This window comes from Squalius cephalus, assembly GCF_949319135.1.
Source record: "Squalius cephalus genome assembly, chromosome: 21".
Lineage (NCBI taxonomy): Eukaryota > Metazoa > Chordata > Actinopteri > Cypriniformes > Leuciscidae > Squalius > Squalius cephalus.
Window position 1 is genome coordinate 22,478,101 of NC_137142.1, and position 24,922 is coordinate 22,503,022.

Sequence of the window (24,922 nt, forward strand, 5' to 3'; positions counted from 1 at the left end):
TACCAAAAAATATTAAACAGTACAACTGTTTTCCAAATTGATAATAATAATAAATGTTTCTTGAGGTCTAAATCAGCATATTAGAATGATTTCTGAAGGATCATGTGACACTGAAGACTGGAGTAATGACTGGTGAAAATTTAACTTTGGAATCACAGGAAGAAATGTAATTTTACTATATATTAAGTAATATAATAATTATAAATAATAATATATAATAATCCCAAAATATATACAGTTTGTAAGATTGAAAACAGTTCTTTTGAATTGTTTCCCTGTATTTTTGATTAAATACAAGCAGCCTTGGTGAGCATACAAACCTTTTTATTCCAAGTTTTTACCAGAAGTGTATGTTAACTGTGCACTTAAATAACCTATATCATATTTTTCCTTCAAGGATCTGAAGGCAAAGATGCAGGAGGCAATGACCAAGGAGGTGTCTGATGTTTTCAGTGATACAACCACACCAATTAAACTCCTGGCTGTAGCAGCAACAGCACCTCTTGAAGCCCCCAACAGAGAGGAGGTCAGGCTCTTTTAAACAGATGCTTTTCAGTGTCATATCAAACACAGTATCGCAAACCCTAAACCTAATCCTAAAAAGACTTTTGCAATTTGTAGAAGAAACATTTATTTTAGCGCTATTTTTTGTATCGAATGCATCCTCAAAATTATTAATTATTTACAAATTTAGCTTGCGTGGACATTTCTATGTAAATCTGTAAATACAGCTAGGTCTGAAATGCACTCAAACATACTTATTTTTCCTCTAGGTCTTTGAAGAAAGGGCGTCTAACTTTGAGAATCATGCCAGCAGACTGGGTGCTACAGCGGAGAAGGCCGCCGCTGTGGGAACAGCCAATAAGAGCACAGTTGAAGGCATTCAGGCGGCCGTGAAATCAGCCAGAGGTCTAACACCTCAGGTATGCAGCTTAGATATGCATGCATGTATGTGTGTGTACTGTTTGTGAGGACGCCCAACTCTGTGCTTATGCCAGAGTTAATTTAAGGGCACACAATGGTGTTCTTGGACATCAGCCACAAGATCAAGTCTCCAGGGGTATTCAAACTTTTTGATTCCGAAGACCACCAAATATGATGATAGATACCCTTGAGCGAGACCTCATTCTTAAAATAACCGTGTGAGAACAGTATTGAGAGATCAATTATAAAGACGTTTAAAAAATCTGTATTAAAGTAAAAGCAAATTATTAAAACATTATCAGGAAAATATTTTAATGAAATTCATGAATGAAATGAACGCTTTTATTCAGCAAGGATGCAATAACTTGATAAAAAGTGACAGTAAATACATTTGTAATGTTTTCTATTATATTTTTTAATATAATGATTTCTATTTCTAATAAATGTTGTACTTTTGGACTTTTTTATTCATCAAGGAATCCTAAAACAAAATTGCGGTTTCCACCAAAACATTAAGCAGAAACTGTTTTCAGCATTAATAATGATAAGAAGTGTTTCTTGAGCACCAAATCAGCATATTAGAATGATTTCTGAAGGATCATGTGACACTGAAGACTGGAGTAATGATGCTGAAAATTCAGTTTTGCCATCACAGGAATAAATTATAGAACAAAATAATTGGAAAACAGTTATTTTAAATTGTAATAACATTTCACAATATTGCTGTTCTTACTGTATTTTTGATCAACTAAATTATTTCTTTCAAAAACATTAATTGTATAAGATGTATAAAACTTTTTAAAAATATTTTATTTATTACTGTTAAAAAGGACTTTACATGTTAAGTTGGACCGCACTAATTTGTGAAGCCTTTTTCTCTTAATGTTTTGATAGATTTATGATGATATATTGTTGTAAAGCTTTTTATTCATCATTTTACTAATAAAGCTCCCAGAATGGGAACTATAAAGATGGTTGTGATCTAATTTGTTTGTTTGATGTGTATATCTGTGTTTTGCTGTTCTCATGAGCAGGTCACTTCTGCTGCACGCATTTTGCTGAAGAACCCTGGCAACCAGGCTGCGTATGAGCACTTCGAGACCATGAAGAACCAATGGATTGACAACATTGAGAAAATGACCAGTAAAAGCTCATTCTTTCCATCAGCAGAATGCATCGAAAAGAAAATTACCACATCAAATATTTTTTAAATCTTTATTTCAGGTCTTGTGGATGAAGCCATTGACACTAAATCCCTCTTGGATGCTTCAGAAGAGGCCATTAAGAAAGACATTGATAAATGCCGGGTGGCAATGGCTAATGTTCAGCCCCAGATGTTGGTTGCAGGGGCTACGAGCATTGCCCGGCGGGCTAACAGGGTACTTCTGGTGGCCAAGCGGGAAGTGGAAAACTCAGAGGACCCTAAATTCAGAGAACTAGTCAAAGCTGCTTCAGATGATCTTGGTAGAACCATCTCACCCATGGTTATGGCTGCTAAAGCTGTAGCAGGAAACATCCAGGATCCAGGTCTTTTTTGTAAATGTTCGGAATACATTTGTAGAAAACCTATTACTGCTGTTACTGACAGAAATCTTTTTTTCCCTTTTGAGCAGGTTTGCAAAAGAGCTTCCTGGACTCTGGCTACAGGATCTTGGCTGCTGTTGGGAAAGTCAGGGAAGCCTTCCAGCCTCAGGAGCCTGAATTTCCACCTCCACCTCCAGACCTTGATCAGCTGCATGTAAGTGCTTCTACTCTACACCAATTCAGGTCTTAAAGGGATAGTTCACCCAAAAATGAAAATTAGCCCATGATTTATTCACCCTCATGTCATCCTAGGTGTATATGACATTTTTCTTTCAAATGAATAAAATTGGAGTTATATTGAAAAATGTCCTGGCTCTTCCAAGCTTTATAATGGCAGTGAATGGCCGTTTTCTATTTTGAAGTCCATAAAAGTGCATCCATCCATCATAAAAGTGCTCCACACAGCTCCGGGGGTTAATAAAGGCCTTCTGAAGCAAAGAAAAAAATTATATTTAATATGTTACAAAGTAAAATTCAAGGGCCTTAACTCCGATTGTATTCGTCTGAATGAAGAATATACACCTTAGGATGACTTGAGGGTGAGTAAATCATGGGCTAATTTTCATTTTTTGGGTGAACTATCCCTTTAAAGGAACAGTTCTGTCATCATTTACTCACCCTGTGTCATTATAAAACCATATGACTCTGTCAGGTCAATGATGATCAGGCTCCTCCCAAACCGCCCCTCCCTGAGGGAGAGGTTCCTCCCCCGAGACCTCCACCCCCAGAGGAGAAAGATGAAGAGTTCCCTGAGCAGAAAGCCGGCGAGATGGTGAGCGAGCCGATGATGGTGGCGGCCAGGCAACTACACGACGAGGCCCGCAAATGGTCCAGCAAAGTGAGTGGATCTACTTTATTTTAGGCACACAATCATTTCTCGTATTTTGTTACATATGCGCTACTGTTCAAAAGTTTGGGGTCAGTAAGATTTATTTTTGAAAGAAATGATTACTTGAGCATGGATGCTTAAAATTGATCAAAAGTGACGGTAAAGACTTTTACATTGTTGGAAAAGATTTCTATTTCAAATTAATGCTGTCCTTTGAAACATTCTATTCATAAAAAAAAGAAAAGAAAATTCAGCTTTGTCATCACAGGGATAAATTACATTTTAAAATATATTAACAGAAAACATTATAGTTTTTACTATATTTTTGATCAAATAAATGCAGTCTTGGTGAGCATAAGAGACTTCTTTCAAAAAAACCAAAAAAAGCACCGACCCCATACTTTTAAATGATAATGTACATTTAAATACAATAATGAATAACTTTAAAGACTTATAGTTATAAATTAAAGAGTGAAACTCAAAAAGCCTGTCAAGATTCCTAAATGGAAAGGGAAAACGAGATGTGTTTGCGCTTTTGTGTACTGCTCTTTATGATTGTGAAATGTTGCTTCTTTACAAATCTGAGTGTATATGTTGTCTTTAACCTGAAATGTGGAAATCTCTGCGATGATTCCAGTTTCAGGGGGAAAAAATGAACGGAAACTGTCATCTATGAAAGACGTGTTTGCATGCTTGATCTCTAACGTTTTTAACAAGTAGATTTACCATAGTGATGGAGCAATACATGATTTTTCTTCGCAGCTGTCCCCCAAAAGAGCATCTGCTATGAAACGAGACAGACAGGACTACCTGAGTTAACTTTTAACTAATGGGAAATATCTTCCTCAGAGGATGCAATATCAACGGGAACTAGCACGGAACTGATACAAGCTTATTGCAAAGGCTCTTGTAGGTGATAGAAGGTGATGTAAGCAAAAATACTTATAAAACCCAATCATAACTTAATAAAACCCAATCAGGTGACCATAGTGAGAGCCCACTTTGTGTTGGTCCTTCTGTGGATGTTTGTGTGCTTTTCCTTCTACTTCTATCATAGTTCAACAGTCCTGGCTTTGTCTTGGTCCTTGTGAAAACTATTTGTTCTTTTGCGTGTTAACATGGTCTTTCCCTGTGTGTATCTGCACGCAACCCCATGTTTATTGCTTGTTCAGTTATGATAATCCTCTCAATTTAATACAGTGTAAAAATTAGAAATAAATGGATTAATAGGATGATGATATAGTGCAGATAGATACTCTGCCGTTCAAAAGTTTGGGTTAGTTATGATTTTTTTTAAATGCCTTTAAAAGTCTTTTATATGCACCAAGACTGCATTTATTTAATCAAAAATACAGTAAAAGAAATATTGTGAAATATTTTTACAATTTAAAAGAACTGTTTGTAATTTCAAAATATTTTAAAATGTAATTTATTCCTGTGATGGCAAAGCTGGATTTTCAGCATCATTACTCCAGTCTACAGTGTCACATGACCCTTCAGAAATCATTCTAATATGTTGATTTGCTGCTCAAAAAACATTTCTTATTATCTATGTACTACTTAATATTTGAGTGGAAACGGTGATACATTGTTCAGGATTCTTAGATCTGAACATTCAAACAGCATTTATTTGAAATAAAAAATTTGAAATATATTTTTTTCATAAATGTCTTTAACTGTCACTTTTGATCAAGTTAATGCATCCTTGCTCAATAAAATTAGCAATTTCCTAAAAACCGTACTGACCCCAACTTTTGAAAGAAAAATATAAAATATTCTAGTTATACTCATCTATAATATATTTTAGCAGCTATAAATTGCTTTTTGGTCTCTAAATTACAATAATTACAACTTTTTATCCAGTTATAATAAATGAAAATCCTTTTTTTTTAAATAGTTTTTCTAATGACAAAATATTTTTTAAGGTCAATCTCTATAGCACAGCCAAAATTAAAATAAATAAATAAAATCCAGTCATTGGTTAAAGCATAGTTCACTCAAAAATGAAAATGTTGTCATTACTTACCCTTATGTTCAAGTTTCTTTCCTCTGTTGAACACAAAAGAAGATATTTTTAAGAATGTTGGTATGAAGAACTATGGAACTATGAAAAAAATACTATGGAAGTCAATGGCTGCCATCAACATTCCCAACATTCTTCAAAATATCTTCTTTTGTGTTCAACAGAACAATGAAACTCATTCAGGTTTGGAACAATTTGAGGGCAAGTAATGACAAAATTTTCATTTTTGGGTGAACAATCCCTTTAAGTAGCATTCAAGCTCAAATTCAACACCATTTAATCTCCACAAGCTGTCAAAGTTGCTTTTTTATAGAGAACCCATCATGTCTTGTTGGGGGCTTTGCTTGTTTGCTCTCTGTCCAAATTAACCACCCAGTTTACCTCAATTTTAAATGAGAATAGATCAGTTACACAGTTTTCAGTTGACATTATAAACCTTGTGGCAGGCGTTACCCAGCAGGACCCAGAATGCTTCCTCTCCCAGCCATCCTAAACCCAGCCGTTCCCACAACCATGTCCTGGGACTCTTCATCCAGTGCCTCTCGTACTAACTCTGTCCTTCTTTCTCCATGCTGGTCCCCCCCTCCCCCTCCCCAGCCTGAGGTGACAGACGAGGGTTTTGAGGCCGCTGAGGCGGAGGTAGATATAGACGATGAGGATGAATTCACAGACAACGAGGATGATTATGAGCCAGAGCTGCTCTTAATGTCTTCCAATCAGCCAGTTAACCAGCCCATTCTGGCCGCTGCGCAGTCTTTGCATCAGGAGGCTCGCAAGTGGTCCAGTAAGGTACTCCTTTTTTCCGGCCTCGGCGGGCCGCAGCATCCCTTCTGCATCCAGATATTATTGTGGGAATGCTGAAACCAGATAGCTGCTGCTGCTGCTGCTGTTATTGCTTCACACTTGGGTCCGCTGTGGTTTTTTTGCTGCTGGGGTGGCCAATGACCGCGACTGGAATGGCAAGTTTGTTGTGCATTTTTTGGACAAACTGATACTGGCTTCACAAGTCACTTCCCTGCTCATTTCTGATAGTGTCATACCTCTGTGCCTCGGTTTTGAACAAGGAACCATTCACTCAACCGCTGCTGCCAAACACTCTGCTTTTGCCAACCTGTGAAGCCATGGATGACAGTTTCCCAATGACTTCAGAATTACACGTTGAAGTCATGTCACATGCCTGTTTGTTTGTTGTGCACTCTTTTTCTAACCATTTAAATGAACCATGTCCAAGCCATTGTAGGATGATACATTTTAACACACTGAAATTCTGCATGCCTGTGTACAAAAATAATTGCCTCACTAAAGGAAAATGCAGAATTCTACTCAAGGTATACTGATCAAATGTAGGTATTTTTTTGTTTTTCACATGTAATTATAACTGGAAATTCATTAGATGGGCACCATATTGTTGACAAGTTGGAGAAAAAAACAACATCAGTTTCTACGGAGCCACTAAAGTTACGTTTGCAGAAAAAAACTGTCCCGAGACGTTCTCATGCACACCAAGAAATTTCCCCCATATGCGTGAAACTTATGCTGTTCATGTGTAATAAAACTTTTATTGAATCCTGCAAATATGAATTTGAATAGTAGATATGTAAAAACGTTTCTCGTTTCTTATGTGCTCAAAAAGTCAGGTTTGTTAGTGGCTCCGTGATTCTGTGTTGTTGAAGTCTCGCTACATTTTTATGCAAGTTTATTTTTACATACCGTGATATTTCCCAAATATAGGAAAAATCATATAATCAGTCTTTGTCTCAAGAGACATGAACCTATACTAATTTTTAAAAGGCATGATTGATGTGCACTGGATGAACATGAAGTGATTCTAAACACTATTTGTTTGTCTAACTGACATTTAAAAAGGTTATAGATTGAAACTATATATATAGTTAAAGCTATTTACCAACGATCACATATTAACAACAGGCCAAAATTATCTACATGATCAGTCTGTGACTGTAGGAACAGTTGTGTGTTTGTAGTAACTTTTTACATTTTACCTGTTTGTCTGTAATCAAACCCTCATTTAAAGCACTTGTGCTCTTAGGGTAATGACATCATTGGAGCAGCGAAGCGCATGGCCTTGCTCATGGCAGAGATGTCTCGCCTGGTGCGTGGAGGCAGCGGAAATAAACGTGCCCTTATTCAGTGTGCCAAGGACATCGCCAAGGCCTCCGATGAGGTCACGCGGCTGGCTAAAGAGGTAGCCAAGCAATGCACCGACAAACGGATTCGCACAAACCTGTTGCAGGTCAGTGGCGCAAATATCATCAGCTCTCTTCCAGCACAGATAGATGAGTATTTGCAAATCGGGTTATTTTGTCACTCTAAAAATCTCCGGAATGTTTGTTCCAGGTTTGTGAGCGTATCCCAACTATCAGCACTCAGCTGAAGATCCTGTCCACAGTCAAGGCCACTATGCTGGGACGTACAAACATCAGCGAGGAAGAATCTGAGCAGGTGAGGGCAAGGCACATCCACAGCCAACTTAAATGAAGGATTTATTGCATTTGATCAGAACTTAATTGATTGTGTTTGTCTTTAAGGCCACTGAGATGCTCGTGCACAATGCGCAGAACCTCATGCAGTCCGTGAAGGAGACGGTCAGAGAAGCAGAAGCCGCCTCCATCAAGATCCGCACAGACGCAGGGTTCACTCTTCGCTGGGTTCGAAAGACCCCCTGGTACCAGTAAACTGAGGACTAGTTGTTTTCCATCAGCAATTTGCATCCTTGCCTTTTCAAACGTCCGAAGTCTGATAAAGGGTGGCAAGAGGAAAGGACCTGATCCTTAAACTTTTGGACATTAGCGTTCGTTCTAGTTTCGGGGTGACTGGTGTTACTTATTTTTATTTACTTGCTGGTATTTGTACTTGGTACACTTATTTTGTCTTTATGGAGGCTATTTTTGTCTTGAAAGTTACCTTTATCTCACACTACGGAGGTATAGTGTAGGAGTACACAGGAAGCATATTTTTTAAATATATATTTTTTGGTATGTTGGGTTTCCAAATTCCAGGTATATATATTTTTTGCATGAAGAAGTTTTCTATTTTATATTGGAGAAATATGGCACGATGACTCAAATGCCTCTCTCGAACAGTGTTGGAGTTCATGATGAAATTTACTTTAAATTAGTTTTTGACAATTAAATTTTCTTATTGAAATTGTATATATTTATACTTATATTTCATCAGATCATTATCACAGATCATGTTTTAGTCACAAATATACAACAAATAGTGTTGTAAGCTTTACTTTGATAAAAAAAAAAGGTTTTACGGCTGGCTGTTTTAAGTTATAATTCACTATAATGAACGTTTCTTAGCTCATATTTATAATGAACTTTTGCTTAACTATTTATTAAACAGGATAATGCCTTTTTTGATAGGCCATGCCATTACAGAGATGTATTTTGCATGGCACGGTTGATGCCAAAGATTTTGTTTTTTAAACGTAATATCCACAAGCTATCAAATAAACGTGTCTATCATGTAAAACTACAGACACGTGAAAGCTTGGATAGTTAACACTGAAATTATTTTTCCTTTCACACTTCACTCTTTCTGTTTGTGCTTGTGAGAGTGTGAATGTTTTTTGAGATTTCTTAAACTCCTTTCAAAAGAAAAGCACAATCCTCACAACAGTTGAACTGTTCTCTCTTAGCTTAGTCTTTTTAGTTTACAGCTGTAATTTTGATATTTCTCTCAGTGTGATTGTTTTCAGTTGTAGTATATTGATGATGGAGCTGTCTAAATGTATCTTCCATTTGGATAGAATGGGTAACAAGACCCAGGTGGCTTGTTGATACCTATGTGTTTGGACTCTGGCGATGAGTTAAAATGGACAGTTTACCCCAAAGTGAAAATACTTTCATCATTTACTCACCCTCATTTCGTTCTAAAACATTTTTGTCCATGCAATGAATGTCAGTGGGGTCTAAACATGTTGTTTTGGACCCCATTGACTTTCAATGTATGGACAAAAATGTTTTTGAAAATATTTTCAAAATCCACAGAAGAAAGTAAGTCATACAGGTTTGGAATGCCATTTGGGTAAATATTTATAATAATTAATAAGTATTATCTATCATTTTAGTGACTGTACAAAATCAAATGTGTGGAAATCGTGCAATTCTAGTATGGAAAGCTCAGTAGCACAAGCTCATCACCTTTAGCTGAAGATGCACTCTGAATTCTCTGTACAGCAACAGTTAAACTATCATGATGCTTCACTGCCTTGCATTCACTTAAAACTCTATCTATAACATATACATTTGAAAGATTACCTTTTCAGCCCCCAATATAGTGCCTCGTTGTGAACGTTTACAGGGCTGTATTTGTATGTGTAATAGCATGTTTTGGGTTCTGATGACATTTAACATTTCTTTCTGAAGAGTGAAAATACTGCTTTGTGAATGTATATGACACTAATGTTGACTTTTTGTCAGTGTCACATAGAAAAAAAACATCTTATGTGCCTCAGATTGATAAAAATGTTCTGTTAGGTGTTTCGTTTGAAAACTTGTGTCAATAAAGGGACAAGTTCCTGTCTCATTTGTTAAAGGTACTGCACTTCAGTAACCACACAGAGATTAAAGGACTCGTTAGATATTAACTTCTAAGACATTCATTGTTAATTCTTTCAAGCATATTCACATGAAGCTAAAATAAACAATTATTAGTCAGACACGCAAAAAATACCACATTTTGTTTGGAAACTTTATAAATCTGAAGGCTTTTGGTTTAAATACATATCTTAAAATGCAGTTAAGCAGTTCCCTTGACATTTTATAAAAGAATGCAATTGTGTGTTCTTTGTGATTGTGCAAATCCTCGAAGCTACATTAAGGTGGCAGACCTGCATATCTAGTGTCACTGGAGGTCAGTGCAACAGAACCTATTTTATCACGTGTGCTCACAATGGCTCCATAGTGCTTGTATTTGGCTAACTTTAAGTGTTAGAGTAAATTCTCTTTTCAGCAGGTACAAGTGCCATTCTCCTCTGAGCAGTGATGTGCTTGTGTAATAGAGAAGTAGAGCATCGTTGTAAATATGTCCTGCTATAAGCATGGCTGTGCTTTTAAAGAAAGGCCATTTTTTCCAGTCAAAGGCCACTGGTCTAAAATAAATTACATGGCATATACTGCTTATGTAAAATAAGGACTGTGTATATGTGCAGAAACTCTCAGGTATTGTTTTGTACCAATTTTAAAGATTGTAGCACAGTAATGTGATTAGAAAATAGCTTGTATCACTCATTCTCAAATTCCACTACCTAAAACAGATAGTTTCTGAGCTAACATGTTCCACCTTTAACAACATGTGAATGCAGTGTTACTGTAACAAGAAGAATCCTTGTTTTTGATGGCACAAAACTAAGCGTTTCTGGCAGAGATGTACTGTACGTTAAATCCAACATTATACAGTTTTAATACATTAATGGAATGTTATTGATATGAAGATAAAGATTCACAAAGAAAAAAACTCCCAATTCTCTGCAGTGGAAAGATGTTCACTTCTTGCAAATTGCCAGTTACTTCCCACAAAACAAAGAAAGATAAATATTACAACAATAAATGTAACTTCAATGTTATAAAGAAATAAGAGAGATTGTGCACAGTTTTAATTCTGTATGATTTGTCACTTAGAAAATGGCACCTCTATTAAACTTTTGGCATATCATTGTGATACTCTGCAGACGGCCTCATGTCCTGACCTGGAACTTCCCAGCTTTGGTCACATATTTCACACCCTTGAATGGTTTATATTTCTCTCCGTACATGTCTAGACGATTCACTTTCAATCCTGTGAAGCAGAAGAGAGAGTGAAGTAAGCATAACTGTATTTATATAGCACATTTTAAAAGTGCTGTATTTTTTTATTAGGATTTTGAAAGTTTTGAAATGTAAAATGAATAAGTAAGATTATGCACTGTAAAAAAAAAAAAAAAAAAAAAAAGTTGTTTCAACTTAAAGTAAGTGTTTGTGCTGCCTTAAATTTTTAAGTTTAGTTAACTTGAAATGTGAATTATACTAAGTGACAACTTGGATATTTGAGTTGACTTAAGTTAAAATTATGGCAGCACAATTTTTTTTTACAGCGTAGGTCATTAATCAAATAAGTAAATTTGTGACACTGACATGTGAACTCATTTTTACAAAAGATCAGATTAAGAATAAAGTAACAGAATTATTATGAAATATAATAACAGCATTTTATTTAAAAATTTAATTTATGGCTAAGCTGAATTGAAGAATTGAAAGTTCAAAACAGCATTTATTTAAAATCATTTCAATACATCCCTGCTAAATAAAATTCTGAATTTCTTTTTATTTATTTATCTAAATGACCCCAAACCTCTGAATGTTAGTGTATGTCAGCATACACATACAAACATGTGGAAGGAGATAATAACTTTATTATTTGTTCTATATTTTTCTTTTTCTTTCTAAATTAAGTAGGGTTATAGCAGCTTATTGTGCTTGTTAATTACAACAGTGCTTTATCACAAGGTCCTGCTGGCAATGAATAACGACCAAAGCTGATAAAAGGGTCCTAGCCTACCTGAGATGGCCAACTGCTGGATTTTCAGGTCAATGTTCAGACTTGGGTTCTCCTCTGGTTTAGGAGCTCCAGACTGCAGACTTATACTTCCTTTCAGATTGGGAAGCTTCTGGGGATTTAGTTTCCCTATGTCCCACAACAAAATCTACAAGACAACAGTAAGAATTTTAGTCACCATCTGAGCAAAATGTGTAGTGTGAATGACTCTGCTAAATACAATGAATAACAATCAATGAAACTGAAAAAAAAAAAAAGTGTGTGACCTTTGTGACTGGGTCATAGTTGTAGGTTCCCTGAGTCGCATTGAGGTTGGCACTGAGAACCACTTTGGGCATGTGTACGGTCACTACCAAACACTCCACAGTCTTTCCCATGGTCTGCTTAGGACCCACAGTGATGTCCAGTCTTCCTGAAGATCCAGTCTCAAAGAAACTGATATTCTGCTTCACATATACCGGGATTGCTACAAGGCTGCAAAAACAGATAAAAAGCTAAATAACTTTAATAAATGTTTTAGGTTTATTCCTTAACCATTTTCTCCACATACTTCTGCGCACTGATGTGATATGACATGAGCTGAAAGTTTCCATCGGGGGGAATGAAGGAGATAACTCTCTCACTTTCCCATCTTTTATAACGGACACACGGATGAAAGCTCACGTCGTCCAGGAGTCTGGGGTTCTGTGGATGGAGATCATACACAGATATTCATTCTACAGTTCATTCATTCATTCCCAAAATTCTGTTTAAAATAGTTTCAGATGGAGTGTAATGCTTTGTCTCTTGTCCATAACCAAGATACTCAATCCTCAGGTTAACTAAAGGTGCCCAGTGGCGACACTTGTACTCTGACCTTTTGTTGGATAAGTGTTAAATAAGAGCACAGATATGGACAAGATATTTCAAAGAATGAACACTGCCAGATGATTAAATGCTCTCACCATAAATGAGAGAGTAAGGTCTGGCATTCCAGACAGTTTGACACAAGCATCAATAACTCCCTGGATTTCTGCAAAAACTGTAGTTCCTGAAACAGAAGAGTACACCAGCATTTACCTTGAAAGGAAATACAACTCTTGCATTCACATGCACAATCTATCTGAAAAATCGACGGAAATTCGGACTCACCAGACTTGTCCAGGATGGCATCGATTTCTTCCACCACATCAAAATAAGCTTCATTATTGGTATATTTAACACCTGCTCTTCTCCATGGGATAGTTGAGAGCTGACCAGTAGGGAGGGTCTCCCCAACATTACTGCTGCCTGAAGATTGCGAATCAGTTAGATTCTCAACATCATATGGCCATGAATAAAATACTCAGGCTTATGGTCGTCTTACCTGTGATGGTGTTGACCATCGACCGCAGGATTGTGGGAGGTCTGATAAGTTCCTTCAAGATGTTGGATTCTGTGGCGAGGGGGAAGCCGTTATCCAACATTTCCTCCAAGAGCTCATAGACTATGACCACATTGTCCTTGATAGTGGTCTCAGAACATTCTCCAAAATAATCCTGCATAAATGATTATAGAAAAAACTTTAATTAACACACATTCTATTCAAGACATCAACAATAAAATGTACACTTTGAGGTTGATATGATTTTTTTTTTTTTTTTTTTTAAACAACTGTTTTCTAATTGAAAATACTTTAAAATGTCATTTATTCCTGTGACGGCAAAGCTGAATTTTCAGCATCATTACTCCAGTCTTCAGTGTCACATGATCCTTCAGAAATCATTCTAATGTGCTGATTTGCTGCTCAAAAACATTTCTGAATATTATCAATGTTGAAAATGATCATTTTTATTATTATTTGATGAATAGAAAGTTCAAAAGAACAGCATTTATTTTGAAACAGAAAACTTTTGTAACATTGAACACTTTTTACTGTCACTTTTGATCCAATTTACTGTGTCCTTGCTGAATAAAAGTATTAAGAAATCTTACTGACCCCAAACTTTTGAATAGTAATCAATGTTTGGATATATTTTCTACAACGCATTGTCAGTAGTTTTTTTTTAATGTACCTGAAATGTCTCTGCGATTCGATGCAAAAATTCTATTACAAAAAGCGGAGGCACTTCTGTTTGGATGACAGAAACAAAGAAGATCTTCTCACGGTAGATGTTTATGAGATAGTGATGAGGGGTGCGGATGACAGGAGGCACATTGTCAGGTTCCACCGCTTTCTCTCGTGCTTCGAAAAAATAATCGCAGACAGAGCGGCTTATGACACTCTTCCAGTGTTTCTCCAGGAATAAATCTCCACCATTGTTTATCAGGAACAAGCTGTGAATCATGGTGAGGGCTGGAAAGTCAATGGAATGAAAACAGGACGATGAGAATGGAAGTTGTGGTGCTAACAGGTATGAGCTACTGTTATTCCAGTGCAGAGAATATATGCATGTAATGTACACATTTGAAGTTTTTTTTTTTTTTATAACACTGCCTATACAAACTAAATATAAAAGGGAGTGGCTGATTCATGAGAACCTTGTGCAACTTAAACTCACCACTAATTTATTTCCCTACTTATTGTTTTAAACCATGTCTTTGTAAACTACTTTACGGTAAATATCCAAATTAAATACTATATAAGAAATAAAACTACATGTCTATAACTTAAAGTAATATGGATAGTGACTTTAAAGCAGATAGATAGAGCTAGAGAAAGTATAATTGCCAATTTAAGGTAAATATACCATAGAAGACTTGTCAAAATATGATGAAAGATTAAAGATGCTCTTTTTTAAAATATATATAATATGTATGTCAAATTAAAGCATGTTACTCCATTTATAATCACTTAAATAATAAAAATAAACATTTTAAACAAGAAATTCTATTGACCACCACTAGTTCTAAATGCACTTGGCTGAACTACATTTCATGTCCTTAGCTCAGTGCATGCAACCACTTTATCATGAAACACAATATGAGACAAACATGTTTGTGACATAATAAATGTCCACTTTTTTTTTTTTTTTTGCCTATCGTAACTTATACTATATTTTCGCGGTATGCAAACAAAGATACTAAATAATGTTGGACTGTGTGATTGTTAGTTTAAAAAAAAAACATTCATCCCTCAGAAAACACTAAAAACAAAAGCATAAAAGTTATGTTTCCTGAAAGAAGAGTTAGAGGATATCCTGTATCTACCGATTACGTGAGGCTACAATGTCCATGCAAGCAAATACAGGATTTCAGCTATTCATAACTACACATATCTAAATTTATTTTTAAATAAACCTTACCTATTGACAGCTGTCTTGATTAATGTTTTCAGGCAATATCCTCCGCTTGTAAATGTGGCAGATGTGTCACTCCTACTTCCCCGTTCATGTGTCCAAATATACGCCTGGCGCGAATTTAAATGAAAGTTGATTTAAAACACAAACAGTCGATCCTTGTGAAACAAAGCGTAATTTCAAATATGTTAAACGATATTTCTGCAAAGCATGTGACTGATTAAAGTTTATAATAGTTCAGAAATGTATTTGTTGCTCCGGCAATACACAGGGACAGCTATATGTCTGTGGTATTTTTTTCCCTCCATGGCTAGATTCATTCCGAATCGGTTCTTTTGACCAGCTCTTTTAAAAAACGGTTGAATGGACAGATGCACTGGTTCTTTGAATCATCAAGTGACATTTAGCAAATTGTTTTGATTAGGTTTTTATTTTATTTTATTAAAGTTTATTAAAAAGGGAGTTTATTGTAATTTCATATTTCCCAGTTCAGTTTACTGCCATGCTTTATCCAGTTTAGAAACTTGTACATTTAAATGCCATACAAAGACTTCAATTTGCACTTTTTTTTATATTCTGCTATTAAAGTAACTTTCGCACAGACAGTGCAATCTTTGGTTCACTTGCTATATTTTTACTGACTCACTGAACCGAGAATCGAATGCTTTTATTAGCAGCTCACTCACCTGTCCCTTCCTCTGCTCATTATGAATCAGAAATGATCGAAATAGACGATTATCGATTGAATGAGTTAATGAGAACCGCTTTCTCCGTTTCATTGGGATTCGTGAACGAACAGTTTTGTGAATCAATTCATTAAAATGATTCGACTCAAAAGAACTATCCGCCACCCGCTCTCCCAGATGCTTCATTCGCTCTACAAGGTGCCTGGAGCATATTTGATAGAGCACTTTCACACTGCAGCATGGCGTCCGATGAACCTAAAGCCAAAAGGATTAAACTTGAGGAAAAACAGCTCAGGTACAGTAAACACAAGCATCGGTTGATGAGTGTAGAATCATAGAGTCAATCGTGTGATGAGTATTTTTTTTAAACATGGGGCGGTTTCTTTTCGGCTACTTTTGGGTCAGAGGTTTAACGTTAGTAGTCTGCGCGTCACTAAATGTCCATGTGCTGCCAATTCAGCGTTTTCTCTCAAAAGCACATTGTTATTGCACTGGAAAAGAATGTATCGGGCATTTTCCTATGAGCAATGCCGATGAGTGCAGAAGCATTTGCTGCCAAGCTTAATTGGCAAACTCGTGATCATGTGGCATTTTTAGGAGTGAATATCCAGATCGTTCCACAATCAATGTACTTCTACATGAACGAATGATGTGCCCGTGTTGTTGTCTATGTATGATTAATGCTTCCGTTGTCCTTGAGTGTTTTATATAGACCACTGGAGTGCGTCCCCTCGGCTCCACGTGTCTTTTGTTATGCTGTCGGGCTCTGCTGCACAAAAAGTCTTCCCGCCGTAAATTATCATAAACACGCATGCATATATAACATCAGTACATGTATAATGTATCTAACTTATACACAATGGAAGTGTTCGTTCAGTTTATACTGCTTTATATTGTTTGCAAGTTGTGTAGGTCACTTTCCGGTTGGTATTTCTGTCCTAAAACTATTGACACCAGGCTTTCCAGATATGCGGTGGCTTTAGCCGTGCTGTCATTATTAAGTTTCAGACATGATGACAAATGTGTCGTAGGTTTTTCAGATAACGTTAATGGCTAACTTAGTAAGATAAGATGATAGTATACTAGTGTGCAAGCGTTGTCATGTTAGCTCACATCTGGATTATTAGTCATTATTGTTTTTATTTACATAATGGATGGTAAATGTAGTATTTGCGCTTAATATTTACATTTAGGTTTATTTTATATGCTTGGCGCCTAAATATTTTAAGCCAAAAAGCGTAAACGGGACAACGAGAGCTCCTCCTGTCTCGGCCAATCAGTCGATGCTGCTGTTTTCGTTCAGCCAATCAGCAGCGAGGTGCTCTTGCGCCTGAGTACTATCTTTGCAGAGCGCTGTCTGGCTGTCATTAAACTCCAGTGAGCATCACCTCAAGCGTTCTCATGCCTACAGCCAGGTAGGGCTAAACATGTATTCAGCCATTTGAGGATTTTTATACATTTTCTAATCTTGTCATTCCATAATTTAAACAAAAATGTATTTTTTTTCCCCTCAAATAACGTGCGTTTTGAAGAGAATTTGGTGTTTTGGCAAATGGAAGCTCATACAGTGTGGGGTTATATTGTTTCCTTTCTGCATAGTTTGCTTATTTACCTTGTTGCTGAGGTTGCTGTTTTTAACTTTTAGCAGTACAGAAATTTAGTCACTATAGAAATGATTTTATTCACTTAAACTTCTTTTTACGTTGAATAGCACCCCCTAAACATCTGTTTTAGAGCACACCAAGCTTCACAAACTCCCACACTGACACATCTGTGCTTATTCACAAGTTTCTCATAACTTGTACTAAATTGTATTTCTTTGAATGTAGGAGCGCGAATGGAGATCATTTAGAAGAATTTTGTTGCTTGTTCATTCATGTTAGAAAATTCATGTCTCTTTGTTTCTAGTATTTGTAAGTGCTCCCTTATTTCTTTACATTTAATAATATAGAATAATATATCGTCTTTTATCATTACACATTGCAAAATGAGTAATTTTATCACGTCTGTCAACAATAGATTAGAGGCAACGTTTTAATCTTAGGGTCTCCACCACATGTCTCATCCAGGGTGAATGAACGGTCAGTCACTCACTCAGCCACGTGCTTGAATGCTTGGTTTGTTGGATGTAGAGACTGTCTAATGCTCTCTTAAATGTTTTAGTCCCTATTTTAAATCGTTTATGACAGGACTTTCTGTCTGGTTAAAAAAATACTGAGTAATTTTGCAACTCAAACACCACCATGCTTGACAAAACAAAACAAAACATCATCATGCTTGAAGCTCAAATATGGATTTCTTGAGAACTTTTTTTTTTTTTTTTTCAAATTATGTAATGTTCTGCAGTTTATGCTCGACTGAATCTTCCATGTTTTCGTGCTGAATTTCTGTTGGGTTCAGTTTTACCCCTCAAGAGAAAAATACTTGAGTTTGAATTTTTGGTGAAAATGCTGAAAATAGTCTGCAAGTGAATCATAAAAGCCCTAGGATATGTTTTTAGTGTAACTATGCTTGCGTCTGTTGTCAGGATCACTCGATTGTTTTCTTAATGTTTTAACTGGAGACACATGTCTTTCTTTTGCAGTCAAAATGCCCTTTTCGGGATGGGAAACCCCCTGCTTGACATCTGCGCCGTGGTGGACAAAGACTTTCTAGACAAGTAAGTCACATCATGGTTCTTTAAAATCAATTTGGATTTGAATCGGTTTGATAACATGGCTAGACACTGCTGTACATTTGCATTGTTGTCTTGTTTTTTGTTTTTGCTTTTAATAAAGATGTCACCCGGTGGTTAATCTTTGGTCAGCCCAAGTTAGAATTGAACAGACGTTGGAAGTCCAGTAGCTTTTGGGTTCATAGTAGGTTTAATTTCTTTGCAAAAAATAAATAAAAATAATAGTGTTTATTAGGCCAAGTTTCCTTGTTCTTTAAGGAGGAAAGTGGCACAGACACTGCGCCTGAGAGGAAATGTCCTGTTTGACACATTCCAATACTAGTCATAAAACAATACCCCTCTGCCCACTCACCCCCTCCATTACATAACCTCAAACACACTGGCAGTGCCTGTCTTGCCATTAATGTCCTTGCCTTACCATGACCGTGAGGTGGCACATTTAGAGAGGTTTTACTAAGCAGATGTTTTCAGTAGTGAGCAACTGAATTTGACCTTTCATCACCATTTAAAATGTGCAGGTTAAACTGGTTTAATCTGTTTTGTATTGTGCAATATAGAGCTGCACGATTAATTGTTAAAAGATCACGATCTCGATCCACTCAATGTCATTCCTAAATGACAACGCTGGTTTGGATATACTGTAAACACTAATGTCTATGGCAGATCACCTTCTGAAAGTAATGAGGAGTACACACTGCACGATTTTCAAACTAGTCGGGTCACTGTTCTTTTCACACTGTGCGACTATCTCGGGTAACATTCAGTTGCTGTTGTGTTCACTGCACGGTGGATTGGCGACAGGAGGTTTCACACTGCATGACTTTACAAAAGAAAGAATTGCCGACAACTTCTGTCTGGTCTGCAAACTAAGTGTTTACACACGCGAGAAGTGATAGGAAAGAAGAAGTGAGAAGAAGGAAATAACACAAGTTCTCGCGCAAGACTGAAATTGTTATTAAAACTGATAGCCCGCAAGAAGCTTGCGATCCAAATTGCCTGTGTGCTGATTTGCAGCGAAAAGGAGAAAAAAAACTGATTATGAAGGAGGAAATGGTTGGGGAGACGAGGGGAGCAAGTATTGTGTGTTCTGCAAAGAGAGTTGGGGGTAAATAAATAATTTTGCAATAAAGTGCTGCTGGTCAAGCAAATGTTTGTGTTTTGTTTCTGTTTTATGTAGCTGTAAATGTATCTATTACTGATATTCTGGTCTATAACTCCTCCCGCTGCCCTGTGTCTTGCTCTCTCATTGGCTGCAGGTCATCGCGATGTAGTTTTCAGTCAAAACACATTCACTCTGCAGGATTTTGAATCGTTCGTTGAATTCTCTCAGATCGCGTCTTTGATAATTCACATTGCGTGATTGTCACTCACTTGAAAAAGATTTGCCTATGATTTCGGGCATTTGTCGGCGATCTCCCAAAACCTGTCGGCGAGCAAAAATCGGGCTTAAAATCGTTCAGTGTGAACTCGCCATAACTTGGTGCTTCAAATAAGAATTGTATCAATTACATCGTTACACCACCAGGTGGTGACAAGTGACTGTTAAAATGTATTTGTCATTGAATCATTCTGGATATCCGTTCAAAAACGCTGATCCATCCACTAATGAAACAAGTGAAGTATTTATGAATGAGGCATTGAATCTTTCTTTCAAACCCTTTTTTAAATCCATTCAGATTAATTAAATATTTTAAATAGACTGCAGCAATTAAAATTGTGCCAGAACCTGTTATTTTTGACTCTATTACGGCTCAACTGCAACCTTTTGTCATACTTTCAACTTATTTATCTTATTTAATCATGACTTTGTATGTCAATTTCGACATTATCAACTGACCAAAATTGAAGTTATTTGTCCTAGTATCTATTTATTTTGCTTAGTTGTCTGTTCAGAATCATGGAAGAATCATGATCTCTGTTTGAAACAAAAATAATCCTAAACCTCAATTTAACAAGATCCGTGCTATACTACATTATGCGAAAAAAGGTATGAGGCGCTCAAATTTAAATTCTCATAATGCTGGATGTTATATAATTTACCTAGAGGTACATTTGTCTATAAATATAGAGGTTCCTTAAATGGTCAAACTACCATTGTAGTGTTGTATCTTAACTGGCAAAACTTTTGCAAACAGGTTGGGTAATAATCTTAAAACTGCTGTTTCAGGCAGAACAGCTGGACCTGTGGCAGACTTTGTCTGTAATGATTTCCATTTGATTTATTCCAAAGTGTAGAGCAGTTTGTTTAGTTGCATGACCTGATGTTTGCAGGGCAGAGTCAAAGAATAGATGACTAAGATGCATTAAGAGAGATCAGTAAGCTGCCTTTTTAATGATTAGAAATTGGCCCAGCACATGATTGACCAAACACCAAATATAAAAAAGACTTTCAAGGCAATAGAAAATTGTTTTAGCGACTTGAGCAATTTGATTGGTCTATGAGAAACTGAAATAAAATTGCTCCATCAGGACAACTAAATTTCAGTAATGCCACTTGGTCACTTATGTTCTCTTAAATATATTTTTTGCTGTCAAATTAAGGTTTGACTATCTGGTTAATTTGTCAACCTTTCTTTTCATTTGTGAGAAAATCACTACCAAGATCCCACTAGTTTACATGCATACCCTACCCTTCAAAAATAAAAGTTGAAAATGATTTTTTTTTTTAAATCTTGTACGCTCACCAAGGCTGCATTTATTTGATCAAAAATAGAGTAACAACAGTAAGACTGAAATATTATTACAATTTAAGATAACTGTTTTATATTTTAAAATGTAGTTTATTCCTGTGATGGCAAAGCTGAAATTTCAGCATCATTACTCCACTCACATGATCCTTCAGAAATCATTCTAATATGCTGATTTAGTGCTCATTAATCTTGTATTATTATCATCAATGTTGAAAACAGTTGTGCTGCTTAATATTTGTTTTGTGAAAACCATGATACAGGATCTTTGATTCACGATTCATTCAGGATACAGGATTCATCTTTGATGAATAGAAAGTTCAAAAACTGCATTTATTTGAAGTAGAAATCTTTTGTAACTTTGTAAAAGCATTTACTTGTAAAAATCATCTTTGATCCACTTCTTTGAGTCCTTGCTAATTAAAAGCATTAATTTCTTAAAGAAGAAGAAAATCTTACCGAGCCCAACTTTTGAATGGTAGTGTAAGTGATACTCAAAAATCATTCTTTTTTTTTGGCTTTTGTCTCCAAACAATTTTACTGTTGCTTCATACTCTTGGGTAAATGAAGGCACTCTGGGACAAGTCCTTCCTTGTCATGTGATCTCAATAAGGCCTCCAATAGTTGTGATGAGTCAATGTCTTGTTCCATAATTCTTTTCAGATGTAAAATTGCACCTTATTAGATGAACTGTTTTGAACATTTGTACTACAAACACAGACTTCAGGGAGCCGTCAGATGATTTTCTTTTTTAAATGTACACCAAGTTCTATTTCTTCTATTACGAATGACTCATATTTGACCATGTTTTGTAAATGCAATTCTTGGATGGAATCAGACACTGAGTTCAGTTTAAAATGAAGCAGGCACATAAATGGACTCACTTAATGATGTTTTAAGTTGATGAGGTGATTATGGCTCAACAAAAGAAGCTTTATTTTGGCTTAGGCCTAAGGCCTTCACCTACAGGCTTCTTAGTAAAATAAGCTGTCACATGTGCTTGTCTTCATCTCATGGGTGGACAGATCTGTTCTGTGTAGATTGTTCAATGACGATATCTGTTTGAGAGTAAATGTTTAGCTGTTCATTGTGAATAGTGAAAACGAAACATGACAAATTCAAAATGGGTCATATTTTGACCCGTAATGATATGCCACTAATGTCACTGAATGGAATTCAAATCAGAATTTTTAACCTAGAAAAATTAAAGCTATTTATTTTCCTGTTCTTGATGAGTAAATCTGCAGTTACAAAAATGCATTTTCTTTGTGTGTCTCACAGGTATGGACTTAAGCCAAATGACCAGATTTTAGCAGAGGAGAAACACAAGGAAATGTAAGTGTCTTTTATCTCATATAAGTGTCTTTAGTGGGTCTCATTCACTTATAATTGCGTGGATTGTTTCGTATTTGTACGCACAGGAGAAATTCTTACAAAAAATCTCTGCCTAATTCACAACATGTTCGTGCGCACAAGAATTTGTTCTTAACATTGTTCTGATGTTAGCGAATTTGGAGTATTCTAAATGAGCGAACCATGTGCACGAGGTTAGTCAAAACACGCCCAAACCATCTCCATATGAGGGCTTTCCGCACACGCTTTCATCAGTCTTTCGTTACTCTCGTCAAACTTGCCGCTGTTTGCAGACGCGCTCTTGTCTGATCCTCAAGCATTGCTATGTGTGCCATTTTCACCAGTTCAAACACAATAAACACCTTTTATACAGACCCATAACAGACTTCTCAGTAGCCAGCTGTACTACACACTCGTCTCTGCTCTGTACTATATCTGCGTCATTCAGAGAAACCTCGCAGCTGAAGCTATGACGTAGCTTATCTTACTCTTTAACTGGAGCCTATATGATGAAATGTATTAAAGATGAAATTAGATTGTATTATTTATTGATTTTATCATATAATTTTATATATGGATTATACTGTATAATACAAATAATGCAACATATTTCAATATAATTATAGTCGTGTTAGGATGAAATATAACTTAACACGATTATATGGTCGTACAGAGTACGTGCTTTTTGCATACGTGTGATTTCAGTTGTTCCTATATTTTTTCGTAAATTTAGAATCCATATTATTACAACACTTTTGGTGAATCGTGATTTGCTCTTAAAATCGTCTGTACGCTCATTTCACGCACAAATTTGTGCATACTCATGCTTAGTGAATGAGACCCAGTGTTTGTTTTCGACATTTTGGTATGTTCAGTGATATTGACGACTGATTATAGGCCATCATTGTTTTTTTTTTTGTTTTTTTTTTGTTTTTTACTTTTTACATCATGTGATGTGAAGTCTAGTGTTCATGAGAATAGCTTTACTGGCATGTGGCCTAATCTACTTCTCTAGAGTAATTCCTTATTTAGGACCATGCATGTGTTTAATTATTCTGTTCACATGCCTGTATACCAACATATGCTTCATCTTTAGAGGATGTGAGATCTCCTCAGGAGGGAAGTGCCTGTACAATGCATTACAAAGCACCATTGTAGTTTTGTTGCCATCTTGTGTATTGATGTTACACCATGTTGATTAGCTTTTGATCTAAATGATTGATTCTCTTTAATGCAAAGATTAGAGGGATGTTTAGCGCATTAGTAGGATACTGACAACTTTGAATAATGTTCAGACGGCTGGATTCATCTGATCCCACTTTCCTTGAACTAATCATGTGTGAAGGCTGCTATTTGATGAGCCTGAAATTGTACTCTTTGGACTCAGCAGTGTCCCATAATGATTAGACCCTCATAGATAGTGATTCAGTATGTGATTTTCAGAATCAGGAACTTGCAGTAGCTTTAGGGCAACAGGCACTTTTGTCTGAACATCATCAATCATATAGTCATAGTTGCATCCTAAAAGGCTGATTTGCACCATTCTGCTGCTTTAGCACAATCCAGATCAGATCTGCACTTGATTCCGCTGCCATTTCTGAGTGGCTAGAGTGCTTTTACTTGATAGAGACAGTATGTCCTGCTTTTGGTAATGATCTTAAGAGTCAGCTTGAAAGCCTTAAGAAGTAGAACGGATGTATTGTTTACTGCAAGTAATTGCATGCAATTTGTGATATATTTAACTTGTTTTCCTTCAGTGTAGTTAGTTTTGAGAACTTCATTTTTACCCAGTATACTCCTCCTCAGTCATCTAAGTTTGGAAATTGTTGATGTCCAATTATGTTTGGTCAGAAGGCGGCAAGTGGATGCTGGAATGAACAGAGCTTAAACGTAGCCTAATAAGCCTAAAAGTAGGCTTATTGCTATTGCAAAAGTAGAACATATTTCATAGATTAATTCAGCCTTACTGTAAAGACAAGTGTCACCATAATGTCATATGAGAACAACATAAGGGTTAATAACATATTTTATTTATTTATTTGGTGAACATTCACTTTAAAACAATCAAGAAAGAAGGAATTTTTTCTTATCCACCATTTGTTTATGATGTGTATCTATGGTAACTATTATGTAAATGTTAAACATAAACAAGGAACACATGATGACTTACGCTTTAGTTTTTTTTTTTTTTTTAAATGTTTTCCAAAACACTACGGTCATATTAGGAAATGTTTGGCTGTCCAAATCAGACTCTGTTTGTGTGTAACAAGTTCTCAGAAATGCTTTCCAAAGGTTGTAGGGTTGTTTTTGTTTGGATTCATAGATTTTAGTGTTTAAGTCG

The 24,922-nt window shown here is 36.1% G+C and overlaps 3 protein-coding genes across 5 annotated transcripts in view; 2 read left to right on the plus strand and 1 right to left on the minus strand.

The window, feature by feature from the left end:
* The window catches only part of vcla (vinculin a), a 41,992-nt gene extending 32,078 nt beyond the window's left edge, over positions 1-9,914 (plus strand). The window contains exons 13-22 of one of the 2 annotated variants that reach the window (XM_079855171.1): positions 398-526; positions 774-923; positions 1,959-2,067; positions 2,149-2,451; positions 2,538-2,662; positions 3,161-3,346; positions 5,958-6,149; positions 7,411-7,614; positions 7,719-7,823; positions 7,910-9,914. In XM_079855171.1, the coding sequence (XP_079711297.1) occupies positions 398-526; positions 774-923; positions 1,959-2,067; positions 2,149-2,451; positions 2,538-2,662; positions 3,161-3,346; positions 5,958-6,149; positions 7,411-7,614; positions 7,719-7,823; positions 7,910-8,056 (1,650 nt within the window). In that variant the 3' untranslated portion in view covers positions 8,057-9,914. The remainder of the gene's footprint in view (positions 1-397; positions 527-773; positions 924-1,958; positions 2,068-2,148; positions 2,452-2,537; positions 2,663-3,160; positions 3,347-5,957; positions 6,150-7,410; positions 7,615-7,718; positions 7,824-7,909) is intronic. The other variant, XM_079855172.1, reaches the window with a different exon arrangement.
* Positions 9,915-9,976: 62 nt separating this feature from the next.
* On the minus strand, positions 9,977-15,495 carry ap3m1 (adaptor related protein complex 3 subunit mu 1). The gene is made up of 9 exons (XM_079855200.1): positions 15,188-15,495; positions 13,958-14,238; positions 13,270-13,441; positions 13,056-13,193; positions 12,869-12,954; positions 12,475-12,608; positions 12,191-12,398; positions 11,928-12,072; positions 9,977-11,168 (listed from the first exon to the last, which is right to left on the minus strand). The coding sequence occupies exons 2-9, from the start codon at positions 14,228-14,230 to the stop codon at positions 11,068-11,070; spliced, it is 1,257 nt and encodes a 418-aa protein (XP_079711326.1). The 5' UTR covers positions 14,231-14,238; positions 15,188-15,495; the 3' UTR covers positions 9,977-11,067.
* Positions 15,496-16,017: 522 nt separating this feature from the next.
* adka (adenosine kinase a) overlaps positions 16,018-24,922 on the plus strand; it is a 152,806-nt gene continuing 143,901 nt past the window's right edge. The window contains exons 1-3 of one of the 2 annotated variants that reach the window (XM_079855205.1): positions 16,018-16,162; positions 18,452-18,526; positions 22,510-22,563. In XM_079855205.1, coding sequence (XP_079711331.1) covers positions 16,107-16,162; positions 18,452-18,526; positions 22,510-22,563 — 185 coding nt within the window. In that variant the 5' untranslated portion in view covers positions 16,018-16,106. Of the gene's footprint in view, positions 16,163-17,199; positions 17,283-18,451; positions 18,527-22,509; positions 22,564-24,922 lie in introns of those variants that run through there. The other variant, XM_079855204.1, reaches the window with a different exon arrangement.

Coding starts and splice junctions, on each gene's coding strand:
- ap3m1 (XM_079855200.1), bottom strand. CDS start 14,230: ATGATTCACAGCTTGTTCCTGATAAACAATGGTGGAGATTTATTCCTG. Junction 13,442..13,957: donor GAATCGCAGAGACATTTCAG/GTACATTAAAAA, acceptor TCATTTATGCAG/GATTATTTTGGAGAATGTTC. Junction 12,399..12,474: donor TATCACATCAGTGCGCAGAA/GTATGTGGAGAA, acceptor CTGTTTTTGCAG/CCTTGTAGCAATCCCGGTAT.